The following is a 27,302-nucleotide window of genomic DNA, read 5'->3' on the forward strand; positions in this document are numbered from 1 at the left end:
AAAATAATTGCTGGACTCCTAGGCTCTATCCAAAAGAAAAGGGCAGTCAGGTTAATTAATAATTGATCTTTTGTAATCTCTCTCTCTCGCCTTAGTCACTGATGTGCCAATAAAACCCCAAACAACAACATCTCTCAGACATTCAATTTCTGCCACTTTTTTTCTTTTCTGTAGACATTTCTGCAGTCATTATCCTTCTAAATTAGTGCCTATATTTTTACCTCTTTCTTCCAAACCAATCCAATCTCATGCTTCAGCTATTCACCATCCATTCACTGTTCACCTTCAAACTTTTCTTGTTCTCCAGTTATCCATTCCATTTTGTGCTTTTTTAATAGTCTTCCTTATTTCCTGAAAATTATAATTTTCAGAAATTCAGCTTCTACATTAGAAGTATCGTCTGTCCTCTCAACTTCAACCCATATATGAGTGCTGTATCCTTTCATATCGTGAAATTCAGTTATAGTAAATTGTATTAATTGAATCAGATGTTATGGTATTTTGTTATTGCCACATATGATATTTAAGTCATACTGAACAGTTAATTTCTGAAATCTCATTATTAAAATTCTCACAAGAGTTATCTTTAGTAAATATTATTCATATTTTTATTGTTTCTTAGAAACTTGCAATCCAGCCAATGGATACAATACACACAGAAATGGTACAACAAATGGCATGACAGCTAATGGTGTTACAGGCCCTGGAGTTCATCTTTTAGCAAGTGCACATGAAACTCTGGGAGGGTTCACACTTACTTCTGGACCATCAGGAAAGTTTAAGAAAAGGCAAGTTAATCTAAAAATATAATGAAACATACTATTGGTGAAATTTTTTGTAACTTTGAAATGTCAGAGAAGAATAAGAATTTTTTTAAAACTTTTATTTTATTTTAATATAGATGATACCTTTTTTTTATAAATAAAACCATGAAAAATTGTTCAGATAAAAGTATTTTCTTTTGTTTTGATTTCAGACTGCTAACATATCAAGGGAGGCATTCTGCAGTTCCTCTCAAAATAGTATAATCTAACCTACTGTCTGTGGGCAACATATATCATATGTATGATGTGTCTCTGTGGGAGTTCCATGTGGTGGCAAGTGGACTTTAGTAAGATACTGTTGTATCTTAACAAATACAACATACAACAGTATCTTACCATAGTCCATCTGGACATTGTTTTATGTAGATTCTTATTTGCATTGCTGATCTCACCAACTTTTTGAGTCCAGGCATGATACTTTGTTATGCCAGTGATCTGAATCTCCTGACACCAATTACTCTATAATGATTTTGCTCTGAAAACTCTATGGATTAATAAAACCCTCATGAAATTTTCTCACCACCTCAACCAGTTTGGACTAAGAATAAACCAGAAAAGTCTGAATTTATATTTTCATCAAATCAAGTATCCTTGTGAATTCAGACAATGCTGTGTGATGCACTTATCTCCATTTTTATCAAGAATATAGATCTTGAGGTTGTGTTCAACTTTGAACTGTGCTTGTCACTGCTTGTATAAGTTGTGTGCCCAAGCTGCACATCTTTAGTAGATTGCTAAACAGCATTTGTTGCTTATTTCAGATGTTAAAACTATTGGAGACTATATAAAAACCATAGTATTCTCTCCACTTTCATATTAATCCTGCCCTGACATGATTAAGCCACTTTTTGCTGCTTAGTTTTGACTCCTAAAATGTCTGTAAACATGCACATAAACTTCTTCCATAGTAAAGGATAGCTGCAGTGAGAGTTTGTTTTATATTTCAAAAACTGATTGAGCTAGATATAAATATATCAATATTAGTATTAACAGCCATCTCAAGCATTTGTTCAATTTTATCTGTAGAAGTATGTGTAAACAAGCCAATTTGCATGTTGTGGGGGCTGAAACTCATGGGGGAACCAACACTCTCTGCCTTAGATTGGCTAATTAGAATGAGAACTTTAGAAATCCTCCAGTTACTGATGGAAATTGAACCCGGACCTTTCTGTATGAGTGGCAGGTGATGTATCATTCTGAATAGACTGCCATGGAGGACAAATGATTGAGGTTATAATAGTAATAATTATTTGGCTAATGGCTCCCAAGCGTAATTTATATCCATATGTCTTATGTCTGTAGAAGTTTGTGTTCATGGGCTGATTTGCATGTTGTGCAGGCTGAAAAACCCAGAATAGCTCACAGAAAACCTTAATATCTCTCTCTCTCTCTCTCTCTCTCTCTCTCTCTCTCTCTCTCTCTCTCTCTCTCTCTCTGAGATTGTCTAAATACAGCCTCTATTGAGGAGGAACATTGAAATTTCTGCAGTCATCAATGGAAATTGAACCCGAACCTCTGCAAACAAGTGACAAGTGGTGAAGTCACTATACATTTGTGGAGGACTGCTGATTGGGATAAGACATCTTACCAAAACTGCTAAAATTATTGTTGGCAAGGTTTTTGCACCATTATTTGGGACATTTTGTCTTGGAGATTCCCTCAGAAGAGCCCTAACTATATGCTCACACCTCAGGCATTTTCATTGGTTCAGATCAGTTTCTTTCCTTTCAGATGCTCTCACATGCCCAGTCATTGGATGCTGACCTTAATAAGTTCATTTGTGACAAAGAATACAGACACTGCATTCTTGAGTTGGATATCTCTGATTCTCCTCCAAATATGAAAATTACCTATGCTGTTTACTGCAAAGTTGGCTAACTAACTCTTTAGTTATATGATAAATAATAGTAAATGTACTTTTATTGATGTGATTATATGGTTTGGCTACCCCCCACACATTTTACATCTACAAAGGCATACTATTCAAAAGCCTTGAATAATATAGCAGTCACATTTATGATATTAACTGGATTAGTAAAATAATAAGAGGAGTTTACCTCAATATAGAACGTAGAACACTTCCGTATGATACCCTCCAGAAATTAAAACGGAAAAACCGAAAAAATCGACAACTTACCGTTACATTAGAGTAAAATATAAATAATTAATCAATTTAACACAATTCAAATCAATTTAAAACAATTAAAAATCAAATTAACGCAATTAATAGAATCTAACAAAAATATTCAAAACGATTTTCTAAAATCGTTTTGAACATATTAAGTATTACAGCTCTGATTCATACTATCTAAGATATTAACTAGAATATAAAACATAATTGTAAAGATAGGGCATAGCTTCAGTTTGTACACGGCATCGAGTAAACTAAGCTTGCTACTCAGTTGCTTCTGTTCCCATATTTCTGAAGTGTACTTATGGCAGCAGATAATATTTTTGCCAACAGCTGCAACAGTGTTATAAAGGATTTCAGATGAACAAAAGAAGCTCAAAATACAATCCATTTACATTATTATTTATCAAATTGACTAAATAAACAAATTATCATTAAAATGGAATAAAATCAGAATTTTTTTTTTCAAAGGTATTACAGAAAAATGAATAAAAAGATCAGATTCTAAAACCCTGCTTGACCCCTCAACACTATGTGAACTATGTTCCATTGGAACATAGTTCACATTGTGTTGAAGGTCAAGCAGTACCAGTGGTTTCCCACAACTCTGCTATCAGTTCTCTTGTGTTGAGATATAGTTCCCTGTGAATGTCAGAAAACATGAGATGTGTTGTTAATGTCATGTAATTGACTTCTGTTGCTCTCTGGCCTCTTTGCTTAGGAGACTTCTGAAGCACCATAAACTCCTAGTTACTGTCCATAGCATGGAGAGCCAGGCCAGGGAATCTGGAATCGTTACTCTTGCCATGGAGTCACCCGAGTTTCCCAGGGAGGGCCCCCACATAAAAAAATAATAATAATAAATAAATTAAATTAATTGTTAATAATAATGAGTAAAATAAAAAATAAATAGAATTTTTTAAAAAAAAATGTTGGCTGGTGCAAGGATTCACTGGCTACTGTAAGTTCCCCTCTGCTAGAATTTGCCATCCTTTGTGTATGGAGTGGGTATTCATTAGTTCTGTTGTAGTTTTGCTGGGCAGCTGGAAGTGGCTGCACTTTCATATTTTGTCTTAGTCTGTTGTTTCTTATAGTGAATATTTCTTGAATGTAAGCAGATAGATGGTTGTATTTGTCCTTTTCAGTAAGCAGGTAATGTTTATCTACTCTGTATAGATCATGATTGGAACAAGAGAGAGAAGATCACAGTCCTGGGGAGAAGATGAGACATGCTCCCATGTCTCATCTTCTCTCCAGGACTGTGAGCTATCTGCCATCCAAGGGAGTGTAATTTTTTGTTTAAGGGTCTATATCCTGTAATCAAGTATCTGACATTCAATCCTGGAGCAAACTACAAGTGCTACCTTGTCCAATTATTGGGAGCAGACCGTTGCACTTTACTCTGTCTCTATTGTGCACTTGTGGAATCTAAACTAGATTATGGGTCTCAAGTGTATGCATCTGCTGGGTCGACCGGGCTAGCCGGGTGAGTAAAGTGCCTGGCTGGCAACCCAAAGGTCGCAGGTTCGAATCCCACCTCGGGCTTGGATCAAAGTACTGCAAAAACCTCGGGAGGTGCATTATGGCCACAGAAGCCTATGTGCCAACAACTACAAAAAAAAAAAAAAAAAAAAAAAAAAACCTTAGGTGTGTGGTGTCCAGTGTATAGTGATAATCATACATTAGTGATTTTCTCACACCATATGATTTGGCACACTTAGTTTCTTCATAATAGAAGGGAATGTAAGAAAGACTTAAGTACATTATTTTTTTTAGCTAAGAGTTAAATTAGTGATACACAAAAAAAAAGAAAAAATTTATATAGAGCATAATGATGGGACACAGATAACATATTTAAATGGGAGATTGCTGGAAAGGGGTTGTGGAGGGGGGTCCATTTGAAAGTCTTATTATAATTCTTTTTGTGGAGGAAAATTTCTTGCGTCTTTGTTTATAAAGAATAAATTGTCACTTAAGCTAATGTTTACCAAGTGAAGAACTAGAATGAAAACTTTGAGGCCAGTATTGAACTTGGGATAGATGATAAAGATATTTAATCTGGATGGAGTTTTTATTATTGGTAGATTAATTAGACTGAATTAAATTTTTATTGAAGTTTATTTTTTTTTTTTTTAGAGTATGGCACAGCAAGCATTTCAGATTTATTTAATTTGGTCTCATAAATTTTCACTTTTAGGACACCATCTAAAATTCTTCCTCCAGTAGTTGAAGCAGTTAAGTGTCGGGCAAATGAACATTTTGAAAAGCAGCAGTACACAGTGGCTATCAGCATGTATAACCAGGCTATTTCTCTTTGTCCAGATGCTGCATGTTTATATGGAAATCGAGCTGCAGCATATATGAAACGAGGGTGGTGAGTAATAACACTACTCTGCATTTTGGAAAAAATCATGTTTTCTCAGAAAAGTGCATTTCTGAATCATTTTCTAATGCTGATTTCAAAAATGACTTCCATTTGTTTCCATCGCATCAGATTTTTTCAAAAATCATGGGAAAAAATTTGATTTTTCTTAATTTTGGCAGAATTTGTGTACCGAAATTATAACAAAATGCTACTTTTACCAGACTTTTATATTTACATACATGTTGAAAACAGCATTAAAAAGTCCACTAAACACTCACCTCTCATTTTAGAAACTGATCTATGAATGGTCAAATTTTCATTTCTTTGATTTTCTTGCACATCCTTCTACTTTACAGTCCCTCTTCAGAATCCTGCAGTAGTCAGCCATCATGTTGACATTATCCTCTTCTGGTACTTCATCTCTATGTCTTTAATGTTTTGGTGAAACCTCTCACCCTGTTCTTCAGTAACACTTTCCAAATTTTCTGGGAAATAGTTTGTGGGAGTGTAAAAAAAACATCAAAATTATGTACCAGGTATATAATGAGTTGTTGCCACTCTACTCTGAGACTGATAATAGCACAGCGGCAGCCATTAAAAACATCTTTAGCGCAGGAACTCATTATGAAACTGGTACAGTAAAATAAATAAAAAGTATTTCTGCATTATTTTTATTAAAAAAATAATTTCAGTACAATGAATTGAATTTTTCATTGTACTAGTGTACAATGAAATAATTTGTATAAAATATATTATAATAACACTAAAATTATTGGTCTATGGTAACTGAAATAAGATATATAAATTTGACTCTCAAATGATTTTAATTCCCGAGTACTTCATTGATTGTTGTTCCATTACATGTAGTATTTATTAAAGCATTTGACTTAATATCTAAATTGAAGACATCTTTCATAAATTTACAAAACTTCTTTCCAGCCTCAGAATTTAATTCTAGATTGAAATCACCGGTGAGAACTATAGGTATATAATCCAGTGGCTCTTCCAATAATTTTGCACCTTCAATGGAATATGGCATTGAATTCTTGTTTATGAATTGTTGAATTATATCTAACGACATCCCTGGAGTGAGGTATATTAGTATTAGTAACGGCCGCATGGTGCAAGAAAGCCTATGGCTTATGCTGCACCAGCCAAAAAAAAAAAAAATAAAATAAAAATAAAAAAAAATAAAAAAAAAATAATAATAAAAAAAAAATATAAATCCGAACAAAACAATGATAAAAACAAAAAAAAAAAAAATAAATAAATAAATTAATAAATAATAATAATTAATAAAATAAAAAATAAATAAAAAGGAAATTAAACCTATCATCCTATGTGCTTCCCTTACCCGAAAGTACTATCCAGATGACCTTTGAATTTCCCCAAACTGTCGGCCTCTACCACCCATGAAGGCAACTTATTCCAGTAATTTATAACTCGCTGGCTAAAATAGAACTTCCTGCAATCCAATCTAAACATTTCCCCCCGTAACTTGAATTTATGTCCCCTAGTTCTAGCATCATTTGTAATCTTGAAAATTTTGTCCTCATTCATTTTACTGATGCCTCTCAGAGCCTTAAACACCTCAATCAAATCTCCTCTAAGGTGTCTAGTTTCCAAACTCTGCAACCCACATATTCGAAGTCTTTCTTCATAAGGACGCCCTTTTGCCGATCTCACCAGGCGAGTTACCCTTCTTTGCACCCTTTCAAGAAGCTCAATGTCTTTCTTCAGGTGCGGTCTCCATACTTGAACACAGTATTCCAAGTGTGGTCTAACATAAGCCTTATATAATGGGATTATCACGTCCCTATCTCTACTTGCAAAAGTTCGATAGATCATTGATAGGACACCATGGGCCTTCCTTGCAACCTGTTTACAATGCTCAGAGAATTTCATGTCTGACCGTATCGTAACACCCAAGTCCCTTTCCTCCAGTACTGGCTTTAGTTGAACTCCACCAAGTGAATAAGTTATTTTGGGATTACTGTTTCCCAGGTGTAATACCTTACACTTTGTTGGATTAAAGCACAGCTGCCATTTTTCTGACCATTCCTGAAGTCTATCTAGGTCTCTCTGAAGAAGCTCAGCTTGACAGTGATCATTAACTACTCTACCAATTTTAACATCATCTGCAAATTTAGACATCACGCCCTCTATCCCTTCATCAATGTCGTTTATGAAAATTAAAAACAACAGTGGTCCTAATACTGATCCTTGGGGGAACCCCACTTCTTACATCAACCCAATCTGAGGAATAGCCATTTATCACAACCCTCTGCCTCCTGCCCTGAAGCCATCCTTCTATCCATCTAAGGATTTTCCCAGTGATTCCAACCTGTTCCAGCTTATAAAGCAACCGCTCATGTGGGACTGAGTCAAAAGCTTTGCTGAAATCTAAATAAACAATGTCGAAATTATTCCCTAAATCCAGCTCGTGAGTGACCCTTTCGAAATAGCGAACCAGATTTGTTAAACATGATTTTCCCTTTACGAAACCATGCTGAGTATCCTTGAGAATTTCAATTCGATCCAAATGATCCTGAATTCCACCCTTGATCATTGCCTCCATGATTTTCCCTACTACTGAAGTCAGACTGACAGGTCGATAATTTCCAACTTCACTTTTAGAGCCACCCTTATGTATGGGAGATACATTTGCACTTTTCCAATCCAAGGGAATCTCCCCAGAGTCTAATGATGCTCGCATAATTAGCCTCAATGGTTCAATGCACTCGCTTGCCGCCTCTCTTAAGATTATAGGGTATATTCCATCAACTCCAGGAGCCTTACTGGTCTGTAGGCTCGAAAGTTTTTTCATTAAATAATCTTGCGAAATTTCAATATCATTAATTACATATTTTTTAACTTCGCTCCCACAATTTCCCTTTGCCACAAAAGGCTTTCATATGGCAACGATGAAAATAGATTCACTATTGAATTTGCACAAAGATCCACAAATGTCTCCAATTTCATCTGATGCCACTGTTGCATTGCTGCTATTATGATGTGCAAAGATATGTGGTGTACTGATGATAGTTTTACCTTCACGTTGATATATTGCAACACCACCACCACTACGAACATCTGACCTTTTAAATTGAGTCACACATTGGAATGGTTTACGTAATATATGTTCATCATTATCCAACCACGTTTCATTTAATATCAATATTTTGGATTGCTGTAAGATTGTGTCCATTCCGAATTTGTACAGCAGTCTTCCATGTGCAACAGTATCAAAAGCTTTCCTGAAATCCAAGTATACAATATCAAAATTATTTTTTTTTCCAGTTCCTTTGGGAACTCATCATAGTATCCAGTCAAATTGGTCAGACAAGACTTTCCTTAAACAAACCCATGCTGTCTGAACTATTACTGCATTCTTGTTTAGGTGATCCTGCATCACTTCTTTAACTAATGATTCCATTATTTTATCTTGGAACACAAGTTAAACTAACAGGTCAATAATTATTTGCATCACCCTTTGAACCCCCTTTGTGAATTGGGGATACATTTGCATCTCAAGTCCATGGGGACCTCCCCTGAATCTAAGGATGCTCTCATAATTATGGCCAAGTGTTTGCTTACTTCCCTCGCTGCCTCCTTCAATACAACTGGATAGATTCCATCTGTCCCAGATGCCTTTTTTATGTTTAACTTCAACAATTTCTCCTCCACTTTGTTCTCTGTTACTACAAAATCATTTAGCTTCCTGTTAAAGTTTAGTAAACTTCTGTTCTCTCCTTCCTTACAGAATTCCTCATGTGTGAATGTAGATGCAAAATACTCATTCAGTTTGTCAGCTATATGAGCAACAGTCGAACCACCAACATCAAGTGGACCAATCTGATTCATCCCTTTCCTTCTAGAGTTTACATAAGTAAAGAAGTCTTTTTTGCTTTTCTTTGCCTCCTTTTCCAAAGATTTCTTGTAATCAGCCTTTGCTTGCCTAACCTCCTTTTGTGAGTTGATTACAGACTAGCTTATATCTTCCATAGACTTCTGTGTCACCTGCTAATTTATATGCATTCCATGCATTTTTATTCTCTGCCACGAGCCTCATTAGTTCATCTGACATCCATTTAGGCCTAAACCTTGAATAGTATTTCTTATTTGGTATGAAAAGCCTAGTAGCTTCCAAGATTAATTCCCTGAAGGCCTCCCATTTAGAATTCACTTTTTTTAACATCATTAGTTGATCCCACTGTATAGAATTCAAAAACTGCCAGAGACCACTGTAGTCTCCTTTACAAAAACAAAAACCCTTCCCTTTAACCTTGATGGTAGTTACATCTTTAAGTAAATTCCACATCAGTAGACTGTGATCACTGTCACATAGTGGTTCCTTTATCTGCAAATTCCTAATGCATGTGTCATCACTGCTGATAATCAGATCAAGAGTATTACCTCCTCTGATTACCACTTGAACATGTTGCTGTGGAAAACAGTCATCCAATAAATCCATGAAAGTCTTGCTAGTGTACGAGTGACCAACCCACAAGTTCTAGTCAGTATATGGAAAGTTAAAATCCCACATTACAAGACATTCTGATTTATTTGCCCACTCTATTTCTCTGCACAACTGTTTGTTGTACTCATCAGAGTCATTAGGCTATAACATACTCCTACTCTCATTTTCCCTTTCCCAGTGTTTATGGCTCACCAAACTGACTCAACATTGCACTGTCCACCCATGTCAGCTGAATGCACTTCCTTAGATTTTGTATGTTTCTTAACTAACAGCATAACCCATCCTCCCTTCCTACCCTTTCTATCCTTTCTGTACACATTATACTCCCCGAATTCCAATTCTGCACTGCTTATATCTGTGTGACACCATGTCTCTGATATCCCAACAATATCTGCCTTTGATGCTCTAATCAGCACTTCAAATTCATCAAATTTATTTACTATACTTCTAGCATTAGTGTACGTATTTACTATACTTCTAGCATTAGTGTACAAGCAAGTATACATGCAACTGTTCTTACTCTTAGTTACCCTAACACAGCCCATGTATTTATTTGGTTCATGATGACTCCCAGCAGCTCTTGAAGTCCCCATCAACTTTCTCTCTAGGCTGCTGCTCCCTACAGTAGAAGCAGTGCAAGAATGACTTTCGCCTCTGCCTGCAGCTAATGTTAATCTTTTAGTTTGCGTATCCCCCCATGCTAGCAGTTTTCCGATCCACCTAATACTGCCTCTATAGCAACAGCAAATATTCTTGCACTCTTTCTATTAAGTGTATCCCATCCCTGTAGAAGCAGTTTCTCATGTTAGCAAACACAGACTATGCTGAAAAAAATTCTACCCATGAGCCTTGTACAATCTCTCCAGGGCCAAATTGATCGACAAGGCTCTCATATACTCCCTCTTATTGTGTCTGGGTGGAATTGCAGACACTTTTAAATTCAACCCTAGCTCACGACTTTTTTTCAGCATTGACCTGTACTTGTTAAGTAAATCTGCAGATTGCTTGCTCTTAAGGTCATTAGTGCCAACATGTACAACAATATCACCTTTTGTGCCCTTAAAAGATGATATCTGCCGTACAATGTCATCAACTTTTGCCCCTGACAGATATACCCTGGTCCTATTCCATATATTCCCCAACTCCCTGACAGTAGAGTCACCAACAATAACTAGTTCCTGTGGGAACAGCACATTCTGCTTTGGAGATTGCTGCTGTGTTGCCTGATGCACTGGAGTGAGCTCTGGCATTCAGGTAGGCAGCTGAGAGCTTGATGGTCCCATCTTATTAAATTCCTTGAGGGCATCCACCCTACACCTCAGACTCTCATAGAAGCCCATCAGAATGCTGAGTTGGCACCTAATTTCCTCACAGTCTCTGCACTTAGCGCACACACACACACAAAGACGTCCTCCTTGGCTAGATCATGTTCTAGACAGGTCAGCAAACATTTCATGCATTTTTTTTAGACTGTGATGTGTTAGAGAATCACCCCCTTTGGTTCTCCCCCAAGCCACAGCACTCTGTCTAATCTGTGAGCATTGCTTTGCTGCTCTAGTCTGGGTCATAATTTTGTTTAAGTACAATTTAATTGACAATGAAATTTAATAAGATTAATAAATTTTACTGATTAATTTGACTCTCAATGGAAATTGAGAATACTATACTACAATTGATAATACTATGCTATACTAAGCTAACAGATTTCTAATACAGCTGCTTGTTTCGCTATCTAATTATGTTAAATCTTAAGCTGTCTAGTTCGGGATATATGTTGTATCATATCACAATGGCGTCAAGTTACGAATGGTAAATTTACGGACACTAAGTATTAATTTTCAAAATTGCTATCTAAATTCAAAATAAACCAAGGAGCTTGACTAGGACTGTAAGCTACTTATAGAAAATAATTTAATATAACAATTAAGTCAATAAAACGGTTAAATAAAATTAAAAACTTAGCGTTTGCCAGAGCTTCAAAATCTTGTCCAACACTTGGATTGGATACCCTTACTGATACTAAGTAATAACCTACAAAATCTCTATCTAAGTTCAAAATAAAATAACTATTGTAACTAGGAATATAAAGCTACTTCTAGAAAATAAATTCATATGCCAATTTAAGTCAATAAAAAAGGAAAAATTTAAGAAAAATTTCTCTGTTAGCTGGAGCCATAAAAACTTCTCCTGCACAGAGCTACTCTCGTTCCCACATGTTCAGACTGATTTGAAAGAACAGGCCTACAAAAGTATCTATAGAAAAGACATGTAGGAAAAACTGAATGTCAATGAGACAGAAAGTGCAGAAACTTACGAAAGATTTTTTATGTGTAAACTTCTTTGATGACACCTACTAAATTTTGAACAGGTAGAACCGAAATCACGAATGATGTAATTTATGCTTGTGCCTGCTACTTACTCTACCAAATCAACGTTAGTGGTAAATAGGATAACACATGCTCATTGCTTACTCTGCCAAATCAACATTTGGAAAAGGTTAGGGCAATAGCTTAATTACCCATTTGATTGTAGCTATTTGTTGAATAGTATGATTGCAGCAATACAAGTATTTATATTGTTACAATCATACTATTATGTTGGATCATGTTACTCTGTCATGCTTTGTCGCAAATTACACATGCAGCGCTACACGATCTGCAAGAAACGACAGTATCCACGCATAATGTTATCAAAACTATGACTTGGGTCGGGATCTCAATGAGTACAAGCATGAGATGGTAATGCTACACGTTCCATTTTGCAAAGAGGAAACAGATATGAATATGTCAAGATTGACGATGACAATGAAGAGCTCGTACGAGATTGTAAATTATATGAATCGGACTTGGACATTCGCAAAACAATTGAAATATGTAAGACGATGTGTCAAGACATTGATGACCGTGACCCTGACGAAGCATGCGGTAATGACCTGCGTAGCCTTGTAACACGACTGCGAGAAGAAGACCCTTTTCGGAAATTTTACAATCAGCCAAACAGCGAGATGAATATGAGGATCTAAAGCTCGCCATGCTCAACTGACTCAGTGCAATTGCAAAGAAATGTGAAAACTTGATGACCAACAAGGACTTCTGCAACCTAACGAGAATGGCCAATGACAAGCAAAAGATTCTATTCATGTATGTAATTTGGATATCTGTTATCTTCCAATCGCGAACCGATTCAAATATTCTTGACCGGTCCAGCTGGTTGTGGAAAACTGTTTGATTCACCTCGTGATGGAAATATACAACTGCTTCTGTAATACAGACGGGTACTGTAATGCCTATATTACATGCGCTTCAACTAGTAAGGTTGAAGCGCATGTGATGTAGTGATCTTGGATGTGCTCAGAGCTGGCATAAACCAGCTCTGAGCACATCCAAAGATCAGTGCCCTCAAGATATCCATTTCTCTGGTTACCAAAAGGTTTCTGCCACAGGTGACAATGGTTAGCTCAAAGCCACCTAAGTGTTATGCCCTGAATCATAAACGTTTTTCCGCAACCAACTGGGTTATGCCAGCTCTGAGCACATCCAAGATCACCTCCCATGATCCTTTGTGCGATCTCCTCTTCCGATTCCGTTTTTATTTGTTACAAAATGGAAATGAAGTTAAATGACGCCATTTACATGTTGCAAAATCGTGACAAATTGATTTTACTACTGTCTGAAATTTAATAGGTGCTGCCAAAGATGTTTACATATCAAAAAAGAAAACCTAGTTTTTTTTCTAATGCAGAGGAAGCAATATTTGTGAGATTTTATGCTAGAAGAAATAGAAGTTAAGTTAATCCCCAATATAGATATATGATCGTATCTAGAAACCTGTGTGTTATTGAAGATGAATGAGTATGGAACAGTTTTTTTTTATTATTATTATTATATTTTCTTATAAAATAAAAGGCAAGATTGGGTTTTGAAGGATTAAAGTTAACTAAACTTTTCCCATTCCAGAATTACCTAGCGATTGGCATTTAACAAAGTAGTGGTGGATATCCAAGAAGTTAGAGCTTTTTGTGCATAAGTTTTCTCAAACTGGGAGGTGGAATATAGTATGCTATTATCAGAAAAAGTGTGAATTGGATTTCCAGTCAGTGGAAGAAGGTCATTAATATAAAAGAGAAAAATATTAAGAAAGCACTGAACTTTGGGAAACACTAGGATTAATTGAGAAGTTTGAAGACAGAGCGAACTTCGTAATTTACCAAGATTCTCATGCAGTGAGCAGTCAGAAAGAGAGAGGGAGCTAGTTACTCAGTTGAAAAATACAAAAATACAGATGGCAATCCACAAGGTGGGAGGTTGTTTATAAGATAAAACAAAAAATATAAATATGAAGAAAACTTATTGAGTTGTGGAAACCAATTCAGTGTAAAAGTTCAGTGAACTTTTACACTGCATTTGTGCAGAGATGAGTAATTCATCTGTAATGCTACTAAATAACACTGACTCGAATATATAAAATGCCTTTATTATGATAAAATAAAATAAAATACAATACATGCGTACCGAACTTACAACTGTATATTAAAATATTAAAACAAAATAAAATAAATGTTGTATAACAAGAATAAAATATAATAAAATTAAAAGCGGTAAAAGTTGTTTAAAATCACTAGAACCAAGTAACACAAGTCAGTATCTCACCTGTGGATTGTCACTAACAGAATCAATATTGATGATTGTCTATCAAATGGAAAGCTTTGAGATAGTTTAAGAGTTGGTGACTGATAGATTTCTTTATTACTCTGGAAAGAGTAGAGTTAAGAGCATTGGGATGATGATTGAAAGGGAGGGATTTGTTACCTTGAATTGAAATCTGCTGAATATAAACAAATTCCCATACAGAAGGAAAAACATGGAATAAGTTATAAAAAAAGGACACAAAAACAGGTACAAGTTCAGGAATATGTTTTGAGAATGAATGGAGAGAGATGCCATCAGCATTCGTAGCTTTCTTGGCATCAAGATTGCTCAGAATTCTTTTGATATCCTTCTATCAGAAGCATGTTTCTGATAGAAGGATATTAGAGGAGAGCACGTTTCCATGGTAGCATGTGATTTACCAAGATCGTCAGTACAAGAGTTGGAAGAAAAGTGGATGCTAATAAGTCAGCTTTATCTCTAGCTGAGAATGCAACAGAGATGGACAGTATAGAGGGACAAAAGTTGTGGGTAATGCCCTGTCCCAGGTACCAGAAGGCTCAGCTACCACGTGGACAAGAACCAAGTATTCTATCTTTAGCCTGCTCAAGATTAGAGTTTGTATTGATTAAATTGTTTTGATTGAATTAAATTGATTAAATTGAAAATTGTTTTATTACTGATTTCAATTTTAATATAGATATACTTTGTATTATGCTATAGATTTGGATACGAGCCAATTGCAATATGCTGTATTCTTATCTTGAATAGCCTTACTGCATTTATTAGGAAAACCAAGATGTGGATAATTGATTATATAGTGGAATAAGGAATAATGGGTTTCACTAACACAATAGCAAATGTTATGATCGAAAGATTTAAAACAGTAATTCAACCAAGGAAAAGAGGGGTAGAAATCACACAGCTCATATACCACTTTGCAATCTTGTATTGTCACAGCACGAGTCTGAGAATGGTCATGAATTAACTGGATGTTTTGACCATGAATGGTCAGAATTTACAGTTAATGTTAATACCTGGTTATTAACATTAACTGTATATTCTGAAGGGTTTTGGATAAGATCAGGATTGTGTGTGTTTAAAGAGTGGTTAGGATTGTTTGGTATTCTATAGGAAAATGAATAAGTTGTGTAAGGCTATTAATAATTGCAAAAGACTCAGCTGCTCATCCATCTGGATGAGCAGCAAAGTTCAGAGTGATTTCTGGAGTTGGGAGAATGGTAGGAGGGAACAGATGAATTTGACAGAATGGGATAAAGAGATTTTAAGCCAGAGGAGATTGGGAAGTCTCTGACAACGAATATCAGAACAGACATATATGCACAAGTACCACCTTTCAATGAAAGGATTAATTTAGCAAGTTACTGAGCTGAGTGATGGTAGAGGAAACTGATAATTTAGATTCTGTTGGAAAATGTAAGTGGGGTTTGGGCCGCTTGGCAGATTATAGTTGGAAATGGACATTGCTGAGGTTGGAACTGAGAGATGATTATGTGTATTTGGGAAATGAATGAGGAAGTTTCTGGAATGTTTAGATGTGTTTGCAGATAAGTTGATTCTGTTATTCATAATACATTATTTTATAGATAATGTAAAAGTTTGAGAGGAGAACATGTTCTATTAATTAAAATATTTTTGGATATAGCATATATAGTCATAATTCAATGATCACTGAGTGACCACTGAATTATGACTGACCACCTACCTAATACTTTGTAGGTCCTCCTTTTGCCCTCAGTATAGCAGCTGTCCAACGTGGCATTGATTCAACAAGATGTCGGAAGCGTTCCGGAGGTATGGCCAACCAAGCTGTGTGTAATGCGGCCAGCAATGCAGGTATGGAGGTGACTGGTGTATTCAGACACCTGATATGCCTTTCCATAGTGTCCCACAAGTGCTCTATGGGATTGATATTGGGGGAGTTCAGAGGCCAGTCAATATGCTGGAAGTCAGAACTGTGTTCCTCAAACCATTCCTGCACAACAAGTGCCCAATGGCTAGGCGCATTGTCATCTTGGAAGACACCATTGCCATTTGGAAAAAGGTGTAACATAGCGGGGTGTACTCAGTCAGCAAGCAGTTAACGACGGAGACCAGTGATACGTTGTTCCACATGCACCAGGGGTCCAAGTTCCTGCCAGTGAAACATGCCCCACACTATAAGACCGCCTCCACCGGCCTGCAGTTTTGATACCATGCATGATGGATGAAGAGCCTCATGTTGTTGAGGCCAAATCCGTGCACATTATTTACTCCACAGTGTGGAGTAAATAACGTGACTCGTCCGACCAGCAACCTTCCAGTCTTCTAATGTCCAACTTGCATGCTCTTTGCACCAGGTGAGTCTTTTACGCCAATGAACCTTGGTTAGGAGAGGATGCCGTAAGGGTCATTTGCTGGTATAGCCCAAACGTGCAAGTGTGCGATGCATGGTCATGCCAGATATTGTTCCGGGTTGGCCCATGTTGTACTGGGTAGTCAACTCTTCAACAGTGCTGCGCTTGTTCACCTGTACGAATTGTCAGACCTGGCACTCACTTCTAACATCAGCCTTTCGTTGACCTTTGCAGTTTTGCTGTCGGGTCGTTGTTTGACCATTTTGATACCAGTCCTGGTACACTTGGCGGCTCTCAAACACCCCACGAGTTCAGCCATTTGGGAAATCGAGGCACCAGCTCGGTGAGTCCCACAATCTGTCCTTTATCAAAGTCCGATAAATCCTTCCTTTTACCCATCAAGCTTGGAATTTTACTACCTACTACCTACTGAACTACTGACACCTTATCTATGCTACGTCGGTCGACTAACTGCGCACTCTCATACTTCACGTTGTCAACAGGTCGCATTCAGTTTTCATAGGGGTGGGCATAATTCATTGATCACTCAGTGTACACACCAAAAATATGCCCAGCTCCTTGACATAACAAAACCATGATAGTTCCTCCTAAATGCTACATGGACCACCTCCAGTCACTAGGTGGCAGAATGGAGCCAGCAAGATTATACACTAGCTGATCCAGATGCCTCCTGGAGAGTTACCAATGTTTGGTATGTAGACTATCTTGTGCTTGGCCTGAAAAAAAAAAAAAAAACGTTTTAAAGTTATATCCTCAATATGTAAGGAATGTTGGAACTCACCACATTCCAAAGTGCAGCAGTTCTGTGCCATACTTATTGTATGGCACAGAATTTTATGGTACACAATATTGTTGTTAGGGTGCCTCTGTAGCCAGGTGGGCAGGAGCAGCAGCGCGTAGCACACGCTTCTTGATCAGACCGGGGTTCGAGCCTATGACCACCAAATGTGGAGGATGCGGAAAGGTCAGGAAACGACCACCGCATATCCCCAGAGCAATATGGCCTTAGTTACTAATGCTCCTAAAAACCACACAGTATTGTTACATACATAGATGCAGCAGATGTTGAAATTCGGCAGATCCAAAATTAACTGATCGAGGAGCTTCGATGCAGCTGGCAGGGGCACGTTGAAGTCTCTGAGAATTATCATGCACTGGTTGCACTTATGCATTGATCTGCAATTGGTGGGGTAAGTAAACTGCACATACTAGCAACTGGAATCCACTGACTAGATAGCAGCTCAGAACAGCCTCCAAAACAGCCATAAAATGTATTTGAAATGTAATTATCAGAGGTAATAACAATGAGGAAGCAAATTAAAGTAATAACTGTAAAATGTTTGTTTTTATACTGTTGCCAAATAGTGTAGTAATGATACAAATCAAAAAGTAATGATAAAATTTGCCTTAAACACACATGTGCATACATAGTTGAAGAGTGTTTTGTTTTCTGTTATTAATACTAAAGTAATCTTTAACTTCATCTTGCTAGTTTAGAATTAACTTTAATATCTTAAAATATTTAATTTTTTAATACTTTAAAATATCCAATCAATCAGCTGAGTTTGCGGTTAAACTTTCCAGTAAAAAAAAAACCATGTAGTGAGAGTGAAGTGTTTGAACAGACCAATGTTCTAATTCCTAAAAGGAAGAATACAGTTATGATTATAGTCTTCTACAATATAAAAATTGCAATTAATAAGGTTAAATATGCACTGGCACGTAAGTAACAGCCCAACACTGCAACATGTAGTCAGCATGTTGCAGTGTTGTACAAATAAAATTAGTAGAGTCAGTGATCAGATTTTAATGGGATTTCAGGAAGCCTATATTCAAAAGGAAGCCAATGACACGAAAATATGTTTGCTTTCTTTCTATTAAGGAATTCAAGAGAATTTCTTTCTTTGCCTGTTCAAGCTGATGGCCCGTGCTTTGAAACTATATAGTTTGTTAGTGTTATGGACATCCTGTACATGTCAAAATTGAATATTTAATTGCACTGCTACCTATGTATGATCAGCAGCATTTTGTGAGAATTCATTCTGCATGCCTGAATTACTCAGCTGCCTATTACTGTATTATGCTCAGCTGAGTTTGCCAGTGTGGATGGGGAACAACTGGAACATATCGTCTAGATAGAGCATCATCCAATATTGTTTTGGCAGACAAAGGAATATTTTATTAGGTACTTTGACAAGCTGATTACTTGGCTGATTACAGTGTGGACTGGAGTTCATTTCCAAATGGGAGCAGATGCATAATGTTTATATAAAAATGATAGGTCAGTATCTTAATATATGAATATGCATTATCTTTTGTATTTGTGTAGCATATTCATCTTAACTAGCAAGTATTTTACAATTGCTGTTTTTCTACACTTTGTGGAAAAAGCGTGGATCCAAATATAGTCAAAACAAGTGGTTTTGCTAGTTGTCACTCTTGAAGTCTGGATATGAATCCCATCAGAGACTAAAGGAATTCTTAAAGTCTTCAGTTGGTAGCTGTATTTAGTTAATTTTAGCTCTCCTATGAATACTTATTCTGAATTTTTAAGCCTACACAACAACATTGATTGGCATCCAAACTACACACTTTGACAGGCATCATTCTAATTCAGGTTTTCCCCACAAAAGGCACATTGACTTAATGTGACTTTTTTCTTCTTTTTTTTTTTAAATCCTGCAAACATGAGAACCAGTCATTGAATAAGCATTATTTATAAACATGATATACTATCATGCCCTTAGTTGCTTTAATAACTCAACCCAAACAATGCATAGTGTTTTTTTTACATATTTGCAAAACTAAAAATATGTGTAATGTAATATATTTCTTTTCTTTTTTTTTTCTTTTTTTTTTTTTTCTTTTTTTTTTTCTTTTTTCTTTTTTTCTTTTCAGTTTTAATTATTTGCCTCTATCATTTGTTTGAATTAATGGCATATTAATTAATCTTATTTGTATAAAAACTATATGTGGGTAATGTATCATATAATTATAATTTAATGTTTATAATTTAAAATGTTTCTAATTCAAGTAGTTTTCCACTGAAATTTTTTTATTTATATTCAAAAATTCTTTGATTAAGCTTAGTATTGATTTGAGGCAGTATTTTAATATGGTATTTTAAAGGGATGGAGATTTGTATGCAGCTCTTCGGGACTGTCATGCAGCCTTAAAATTAGATCCTGATTATCTGAAGGCACATTTTCGATTAGCTAGATGCCTTTATGAGCTTCACTGGACAAAAGAAGCATTAGAATGTTTACAGGTACTTTTTCCTTGTTTCAATGAGTGTTGTTACTGTAAATTGTTTTAGGATTTAAATAAATTTGAAACTGTTGTAATTTGTGATTTATAGTAATTTTTGTGTGCATGGGATTTGCAGTATTTACTGTAAACATCTGATATATATATATATATATATATATATATTATGTGAGGTAAAAGTTAGGTAAAAGTAATAAAAATAAATAAATATGGCTATGTCTATTATATCGTTTATGGCTATTATATCGTTTTTTATTAATTGGGTCTAATGACTTAATTGACTAAATTATATAGGGGATTATCGACTACCTTTTTGTCCTATTATCTCTACTCTCCCTTCCCTGTTTGTTTATTTATATTATTTTGCGTTTCATTTCGCTCTGCATTATTGCCGTACTACTGGCTGATGATTTTATTTAAATATCATATTTATTTTAATTATCAGATATATATATATATATATATATATATAGTATTATATAACAGTTAAGAAGCAAAATAAGTAGAAAAAGGAAAATAACAAGTTATAGTATGTCTAATGCTCCAAAACATGCAGTGCAGCAGTAGAGGAAGCAAAAGGATATAAATAATGTGTGGTTTGTAGAATAAATAGTGTCTGTGAAAATGGAAATGAAAAGTACACAAGGTGCCAGAACTAAGAGAAGTTTAAAGGATAGTAGAAAGTGGAAGTGAAGTAGTTGTTAAACAGGTGAACGAATTTAAAAAATCTAGTGTTTTTCAGATTCCTAGTGAAAAAAATGAAAAACCTAGTGTTTTTCAATTTCTTTTTTCAAGAAAAAAAAGTGTAGACAAAGTTATTAAAAATACTGAACTTACTGGGTGTGTAAGGCCCAACCTTAAAGAAAGGGTTCTGGTATAAGCAAGCGTTAGTAAAAATGGGTGCTAATACCATAGGCTTGTAGAGAAGAAGGGAAATCGAAACCAAAACTAAAAGGAACCTGGAGTCATTAAGTAAAACGGAGGAGTGATGTACACAGCCAAGATGCGAAAGGGAGAAACAATGACAAGTCACCAAGTTTTTATACATTTAGAGAAAATTTTTATCTGAATAAAAGTTGAACGAATTATCAGCGTTAAGCACAGACTCGCTTAATGCTGATAATTCGTTCCGGAAAAACAGATCGCTAAGTGAATCTGCGCTATGCGAGCGCCGCATTCCCATAAGGTAACATATGTATTTGTCAGTTGTGGTCGGTGCCATAGGATATTTCCTAATCCATAAGAAACGGTAGTGAAAAGATGCACAAATGTCGGTCAAAATATTTAATATTCAAATATTTGTGCGTATAAAATATTCTGCATTACATATGTATATAATTATGTGGTAACTACTTACGTATCAAAATTAAACTTAAAATTCCAATTAAAATCATGAATTTAATTGATATAAATTGATTTTAATTTATGAATTTAATCATGAAAATTGTGTCGATTTTGGGTTGTACTTTGGCCCTCTTCTTGGAAAACTAAAAGGGGTTTTAATTTTAAATACCCTGCAGTGTTACCACCCAACAATAAAGTCAACCGATCCTTCGTCGCTTTGAAATCTGGCATGTTTTTTCCTTCTTTCTTCTTTCTTTCAATTTCTTCTTTTAGGCATTAGTTTCCAAAAAAGTCCTGCTTCATCTATGTTAAAAACTTGTTGAAAAGTATAACACATAATACACCTCTTCAATAATTTTAACAAGTTCTTTTTTGAAAGTTTTGGCTCCTTGATCTGCACTTGCAGCTTCTCCCTGGATTTTAAATCTATTCAACCAGCCCTTACTAGTTTTAAATGGTTCCATATTTTGTTTTAGGAGAGTTTTCTTCAGATCATCATATAGGCTAATCTTTCTCTTTTTTTTTTTTATGATATTATCTTCAATAAAATTAGTTAAAGTCACCATTTCAATCCTAATAGCCGGTCTAGCCCTAGTTGCTCGCAGTGGAACAGCTGTCTTTCCTGCTGCTAAAATTAATTCTTTATTTTTTATAATTGTTCTTGCGGTTAAACTTGCCAGTCCTAAATTATGTTAGACAACCGCTTGTCATTGACTGGAATCGATTTGCTTCAAAACATTTAATTTAATTTTTAAATTCAGTCTTTTTCTTACATTTATAGTCTTCTTCCTGCATCCAGATATTGTTGCTTTTTGATTCTTATCCACCATTATTAACTCTTTGAAAGTGTAACTGCATTGGTTGCATTAATTACGATACAATGTTCGAGTAAACTGATCGTTATGCATGATTCTAATAATGTACTGAGTGCTGACTAGACTTCAGATAAATGCATATAACGCAAATATTACAAGCTTGTAATAATAACGCAAATATTACAAGCAATATCATTTTTTAAAATGTTGATCTCGGAACTACATAACAAGTCACTGTACTACAATTAAATGAGCGTGCAAGAAAATTTCACTGAGCATGGGAAAATTTCTCAAGTTGGTGTGGGAAACGTTTTAATCCTGTTTTGCTATTCATTATCAAGCTGTCGACGCCATTTTGCTATTCATTTTCGAGCTATCGGCTCCATCAAACGAAACTATTTCGTTAAATATGCCAAAAATGCAATCTGTAAAAGAGCGTTATAGTGATTTGTGACAGCGTTATAGTCAGATATGGGTTATAATATAAGAACAGCGTTATAACAAATCAGCATAAAGTGAACCACATTATAACGAGGGCCTGCTGTACTTGAAGTTTGTATATTTGGTAAATACTAATGATGTCAATGTGATACAAATACATTTTACCAAACTGCTATAATAGTATTAGCATTAGTAGAAGATATGATGTAAGAAAGCAAGCTTATGCAATATCAGCCAAAAAAAAAAAAAAAAAAAAAACCACACTCCCATTTCACCCCTCCATTCGTTCCAAGTACCTGTCCAGCTCAGCCTTAAATTTATTTAGGCTATCAACTTCCACAACAAAGGATGGAAGTCTGTTCCACCAACCAACCACCCGCTGGCTAAAGGCAAACTTCCGCACATCTATCCTACATCTGTCTTTCCTCAATTTCAATTTATGCCCTCTCAAATGATTATTCTGAGCAAGATGTTGAATGCCATCAGCATTGAGCATGCTCAAACCATTCAAGGCTTTATACACCTCATTCAGATCACCTTGCAGGTGCCTAGTCTCCAGACACTATAATTTGCCTCCGTAGCCAGGTGGGAAGGAGCAGCAGTGCGTAGCACATGCTTCTTGATTAGACCGGGGTTCGAGCCCATCACCACCAAATACGGAGGATGTGGAAAGGTCAGGGAATGACCGCCGCATGTCCCGGAGCAATATGGCCTTAGTTGCTAATGCTCCTAAAAATAACAAACAGCAAACAAACAAACAACTGTAATTTGCAAAATTTAAGCCCTTCTTCGTAAGAGAAACCCTTTGTTCCATTCACTAATCTTGTTGCCCTTCTCTGTACTCGTTCCAGCAGCTCTACATCCTTCTTAAAATGAGGCCTCCAGACCTGTATACAGTACTCAAGGTGTGGCCTGACCATTGCCTTATATAAGTGGATAATCACCTCCTTATCCCTGCTAGAAAAATTCCTGTATATCATTGACAAGACACTATGAGTTACTCTTGCAGACCGTCTGCACTGCTCAGAAAACTTCATATCTGCCTGCACAATTACCCCCAGGTCTTTTTCGTTCTCTACCACTGTCAGTGTAGTACCACAGAGTTGATTCGCCACTCTCGGGTTGCTGCTTCACATATGTAGTACTTTACATTTGTCAATGTTAAACTTCATTTGCCATCTCTCAGCCCATCTGCTCAACTTTTCTAGATCCTGTTGCAGCAGCGTACTGTCGTTAATGTCCTTAACAACCCTGCCAACCTTCGTATCGTCTGCAAACTTAGACATTAAGCTTGATATACCATCATCAATATCATTTATAAATACAGAAAACAACAATGGACCCAATACTGAACCTTGAGGGACTCCACTAATAACATTAGTCCACGATGAGCAGTGTCCATTGATTACCACTCTCTGTCTTCTCCTACTAAACCATCCCTTTATCCATAGCAGCAATTTGCCTCCAATGCCACACTGCTCCAATTTGTGCAGCAGTCTTCCATTTGCAACAGTTTCAAAAGCTTTCTAAGATCCAAATATAAGATATCAAAGTTATTCCCTGCATCCAGTTCCTTTGTGCCCACATCATAGTATCCAATCAAATTGGTCAGGCAAGACTTTCCCTTAACAAGACCATGCTGTGTCTGAGCTATAACTGAAGTCTTGTCTAGATGAACCTGCAGTGCTTCTTTAACCAGTGCCTCCATTAATTTTTCTTGAACAGAAGTTAAACTAACAGGTCTATAATTACTTGTGTTGCCCTTTGATCCTCCTTTGTGAATTGGGATCACATTTGCACATCTCCAGTCCATGGGTACCTCCCCTGAGTCCAAAGAAGCTCTCATAATTATGGTTAAGGGTTTGCTTACTTCCTTTGCTGCCTCCTTTAATATAACTGGATAGATCCCATCCATCCATCCTGGGTGCCTTTTTTATGTTTATCTTCAACAATTTCTCCTCCACTTTCCTCTCAGTTATTACAGAATCATCCAGCTCACTGCCAGAGTTTAACTCACCTCTGGCATTCCCTTCCCTGAATAACTCCTCATGGGTGAATGTAGATGCAAAATACTCATTTAGTTTGTTAGCCACCTGAGCAGGATCATCAAGTTGAACCATCAATATCCAGTGAACCAATCTAATTCATCCTGCCTCGAGAGCATCAGCATATATTCTTGCACCCTTTCTATTTAAGTGTATCCCATCCCTGTAGAAGCAGTCTCTCCTGTTAGCAACTACAGACTAGGCTGAAAAAAATTCAACCCCTTGAGCCTTGCACAATCTTTCCAGGGCCAACGAATTGATCGACAAGGCTCTCTTCATATACTCCCTCCTATCGTGTTTAGGCAGAATTGCAGACACTTTCAAATTCAACCCTAATTCATGGCTTTTTTTCAACAGTGATCTGTACTTGTTAAGTAATTCTGCCAGTCTCCTACTCTTAATATCGTTAGTGCCAACATGTACAACAGTATCACCCTTTGTGCCCTAACATACTACGTTGTTAAACAATAAGGGTCAGTTTTGACTGATCTGTACTTGTTAAGTAATTCTGCCAGTCTCCTACTCTTAATATCATTAGTGCCAACATGTACAACAGTATCACCCTTTGTGCCCTAACATACTACGTTGTTAAACAATAAGGGTCAGTTTTGACTGAAATAATACAGAATAACCACACCTTCATTTTTAAAGTAATCAATTTTTTTGATCAAGATTTTACATCTTACTCATGATTGAGATCACAAGTAAGATAACATCTTTTTCATATTTGAGATTAGGAACAAAAGGGTACTCTTACCTGGAAAAGCTTGGTGCATCATGTCTTTACAAACAGTCTCGGCGGCTGCATGTTTGGTAATAGCTTTGAATCGTAGAAAAAAAAGAAGAAAGCCACGGTGGTGGAGAAGAAAATTATATGTTGGTGGTGAAGAAGCTCAGAATGATTTTTACAATAAATTGGTTGCTGACGATGAAGCATTATTTTGAAATTTCACACAAATGAGCAAGGAAGATTTTGAGTACCTGCTTGAGAAAGTCTCGCCTATTATAAAAAAATATGATACCAACTTTCGTGAGGCAATACGACCTTGTGTGAAAATGTTAGTAACATTGAGATACTTGGGTATGGGTGATAGTTATGCATCCCTTATGTATTTCTCAAATTATTCCAGAGGTATGCAGAGCTTTGATCGACGTTCTACCTGATTTTGTCGAGGTAAGTAAAAATATTATTATGCTAAACATTTTATTTATTACAAACATACATATATTATTACAAGATTTCAAGTCAATTCAGCAGAGTCTCCTTAGGAATTCAGAAAGTACTGGAAAAGTCAAAAGGTTTTCTGAGCTGTTGGATGGCTCAGAAAATGTCGTTGCAGATGCTCTGGAGGATAGAACAGTGAAACTACTACTTTCATACTCGTAGTTGTGAGGCAGATTCTCGGCCCCAGAGGATAGAACAGTGCAACCACTACTTTCATAGTTGTTATGAAGAGGTGTGCTAGTTCGAGTAGGCACATTTTCGACATCATATTTGCCCATAGCTGCTTCAAATAATGTATTATTTATTATGTACTTAACCATTTCGTGCTCTAGAGCTTAAATTTCGCAACTCATTAGCCACATGGTCTCCATATGTTGAGCAATCATCTCTTTGACACGCATTTTTTAAAATACTTTATGCTTCCTCTTCACGATCCGAAGGAGATAAACGCTTCCATGTCTTTTTAGGGGCAATGTATTTTTCACTTTCCTCTTCACAGCTATTTCTTTCGTGTTTATTGGACATTTCATTCTGATTTCGAGGCTCATTGACTTCTGCTTGAGTATCTTGAGTGTGTCGACTTCTTCTTCCTGTAATTACAAAAATGCAATTACTAGATAACTAAATTTGTTTTGAATTTTTCCAGGTGCCGTGCACTGAAGATGAGTGGAGAAAGATAGCAAAAGATTTTGAAGTTTCCTGGAATTACCCGCATTGTGTTGGAGCTTGTGACGGAAAGCACATAGTCATGCAAAACCCAAAAAAACAGTGGCAGTATGTTTTTCAACTACAAAGGGACTTTCAGCATTGTTTTGATGGCCATTGCTGACGCAAACTATAATTTCATATACACTAATATTGGCTGTCAAGGCAGGATTTCTGACGGAGGTGTTTTTCGAGAAACGTCATTTTATAAGAAATTGGCCAAAGAAAACCTACAATTACCTCAACCACAACCACTTCCTGGTAGCAATAAGTTATGTAATATTGACGGATGATGCATTCTCTCTGCAGGAACACATCATGAAACCCTTAAGCGGCTACCAAGACAAAGGCTCTTGTCAGAGACAATACAATTACAGACATTCTCGCGCTCGCAGAGTAGTGGAAAATACTTTTGGGTTGCTATCATCTGTGTTTCGTGTATTTAGAAAACCACTAATGATTAATGTGAAAAACTCTGAAATCATCACAACAACATGCATTTATCTTCATAACTTTTTGAGAAGGAGTAAAACATTGTGATCACTATACTCTCCTCAAGGAACTTTTGACCATGAAACACGAGATGGAAATATTATTCCGGGATCATGGAGGGCAGTTATCCAAAGCAATACTGGT

The 27,302-nt window shown here is 36.2% G+C and overlaps 1 protein-coding gene and 1 pseudogene across 2 annotated transcripts in view; both read left to right on the forward strand.

The window, feature by feature from the left end:
- adp (WD and tetratricopeptide repeats 1) overlaps positions 1-27,302 on the forward strand; it is a 273,490-nt gene that overhangs the window by 171,604 nt on the left and 74,584 nt on the right. For both annotated transcript variants that reach the window (XM_090383632.1, XM_090383640.1), the window contains exons 10-12: positions 623-788; positions 5,153-5,329; positions 19,954-20,092. In XM_090383632.1, the coding sequence (XP_090239758.1) occupies positions 623-788; positions 5,153-5,329; positions 19,954-20,092 (482 nt within the window). The remainder of the gene's footprint in view (positions 1-622; positions 789-5,152; positions 5,330-19,953; positions 20,093-27,302) is intronic.
- On the forward strand, positions 25,514-27,206 carry LOC150091390 (uncharacterized; annotated as a pseudogene).

The sequence above is a fragment of the Mastigoproctus giganteus genome, chromosome 1, assembly GCF_048544385.1.
Source record: "Mastigoproctus giganteus isolate SK-2022 chromosome 1, ASM4854438v1, whole genome shotgun sequence".
In the NCBI taxonomy this organism is placed as follows: domain Eukaryota; kingdom Metazoa; phylum Arthropoda; class Arachnida; order Uropygi; family Thelyphonidae; genus Mastigoproctus; species Mastigoproctus giganteus.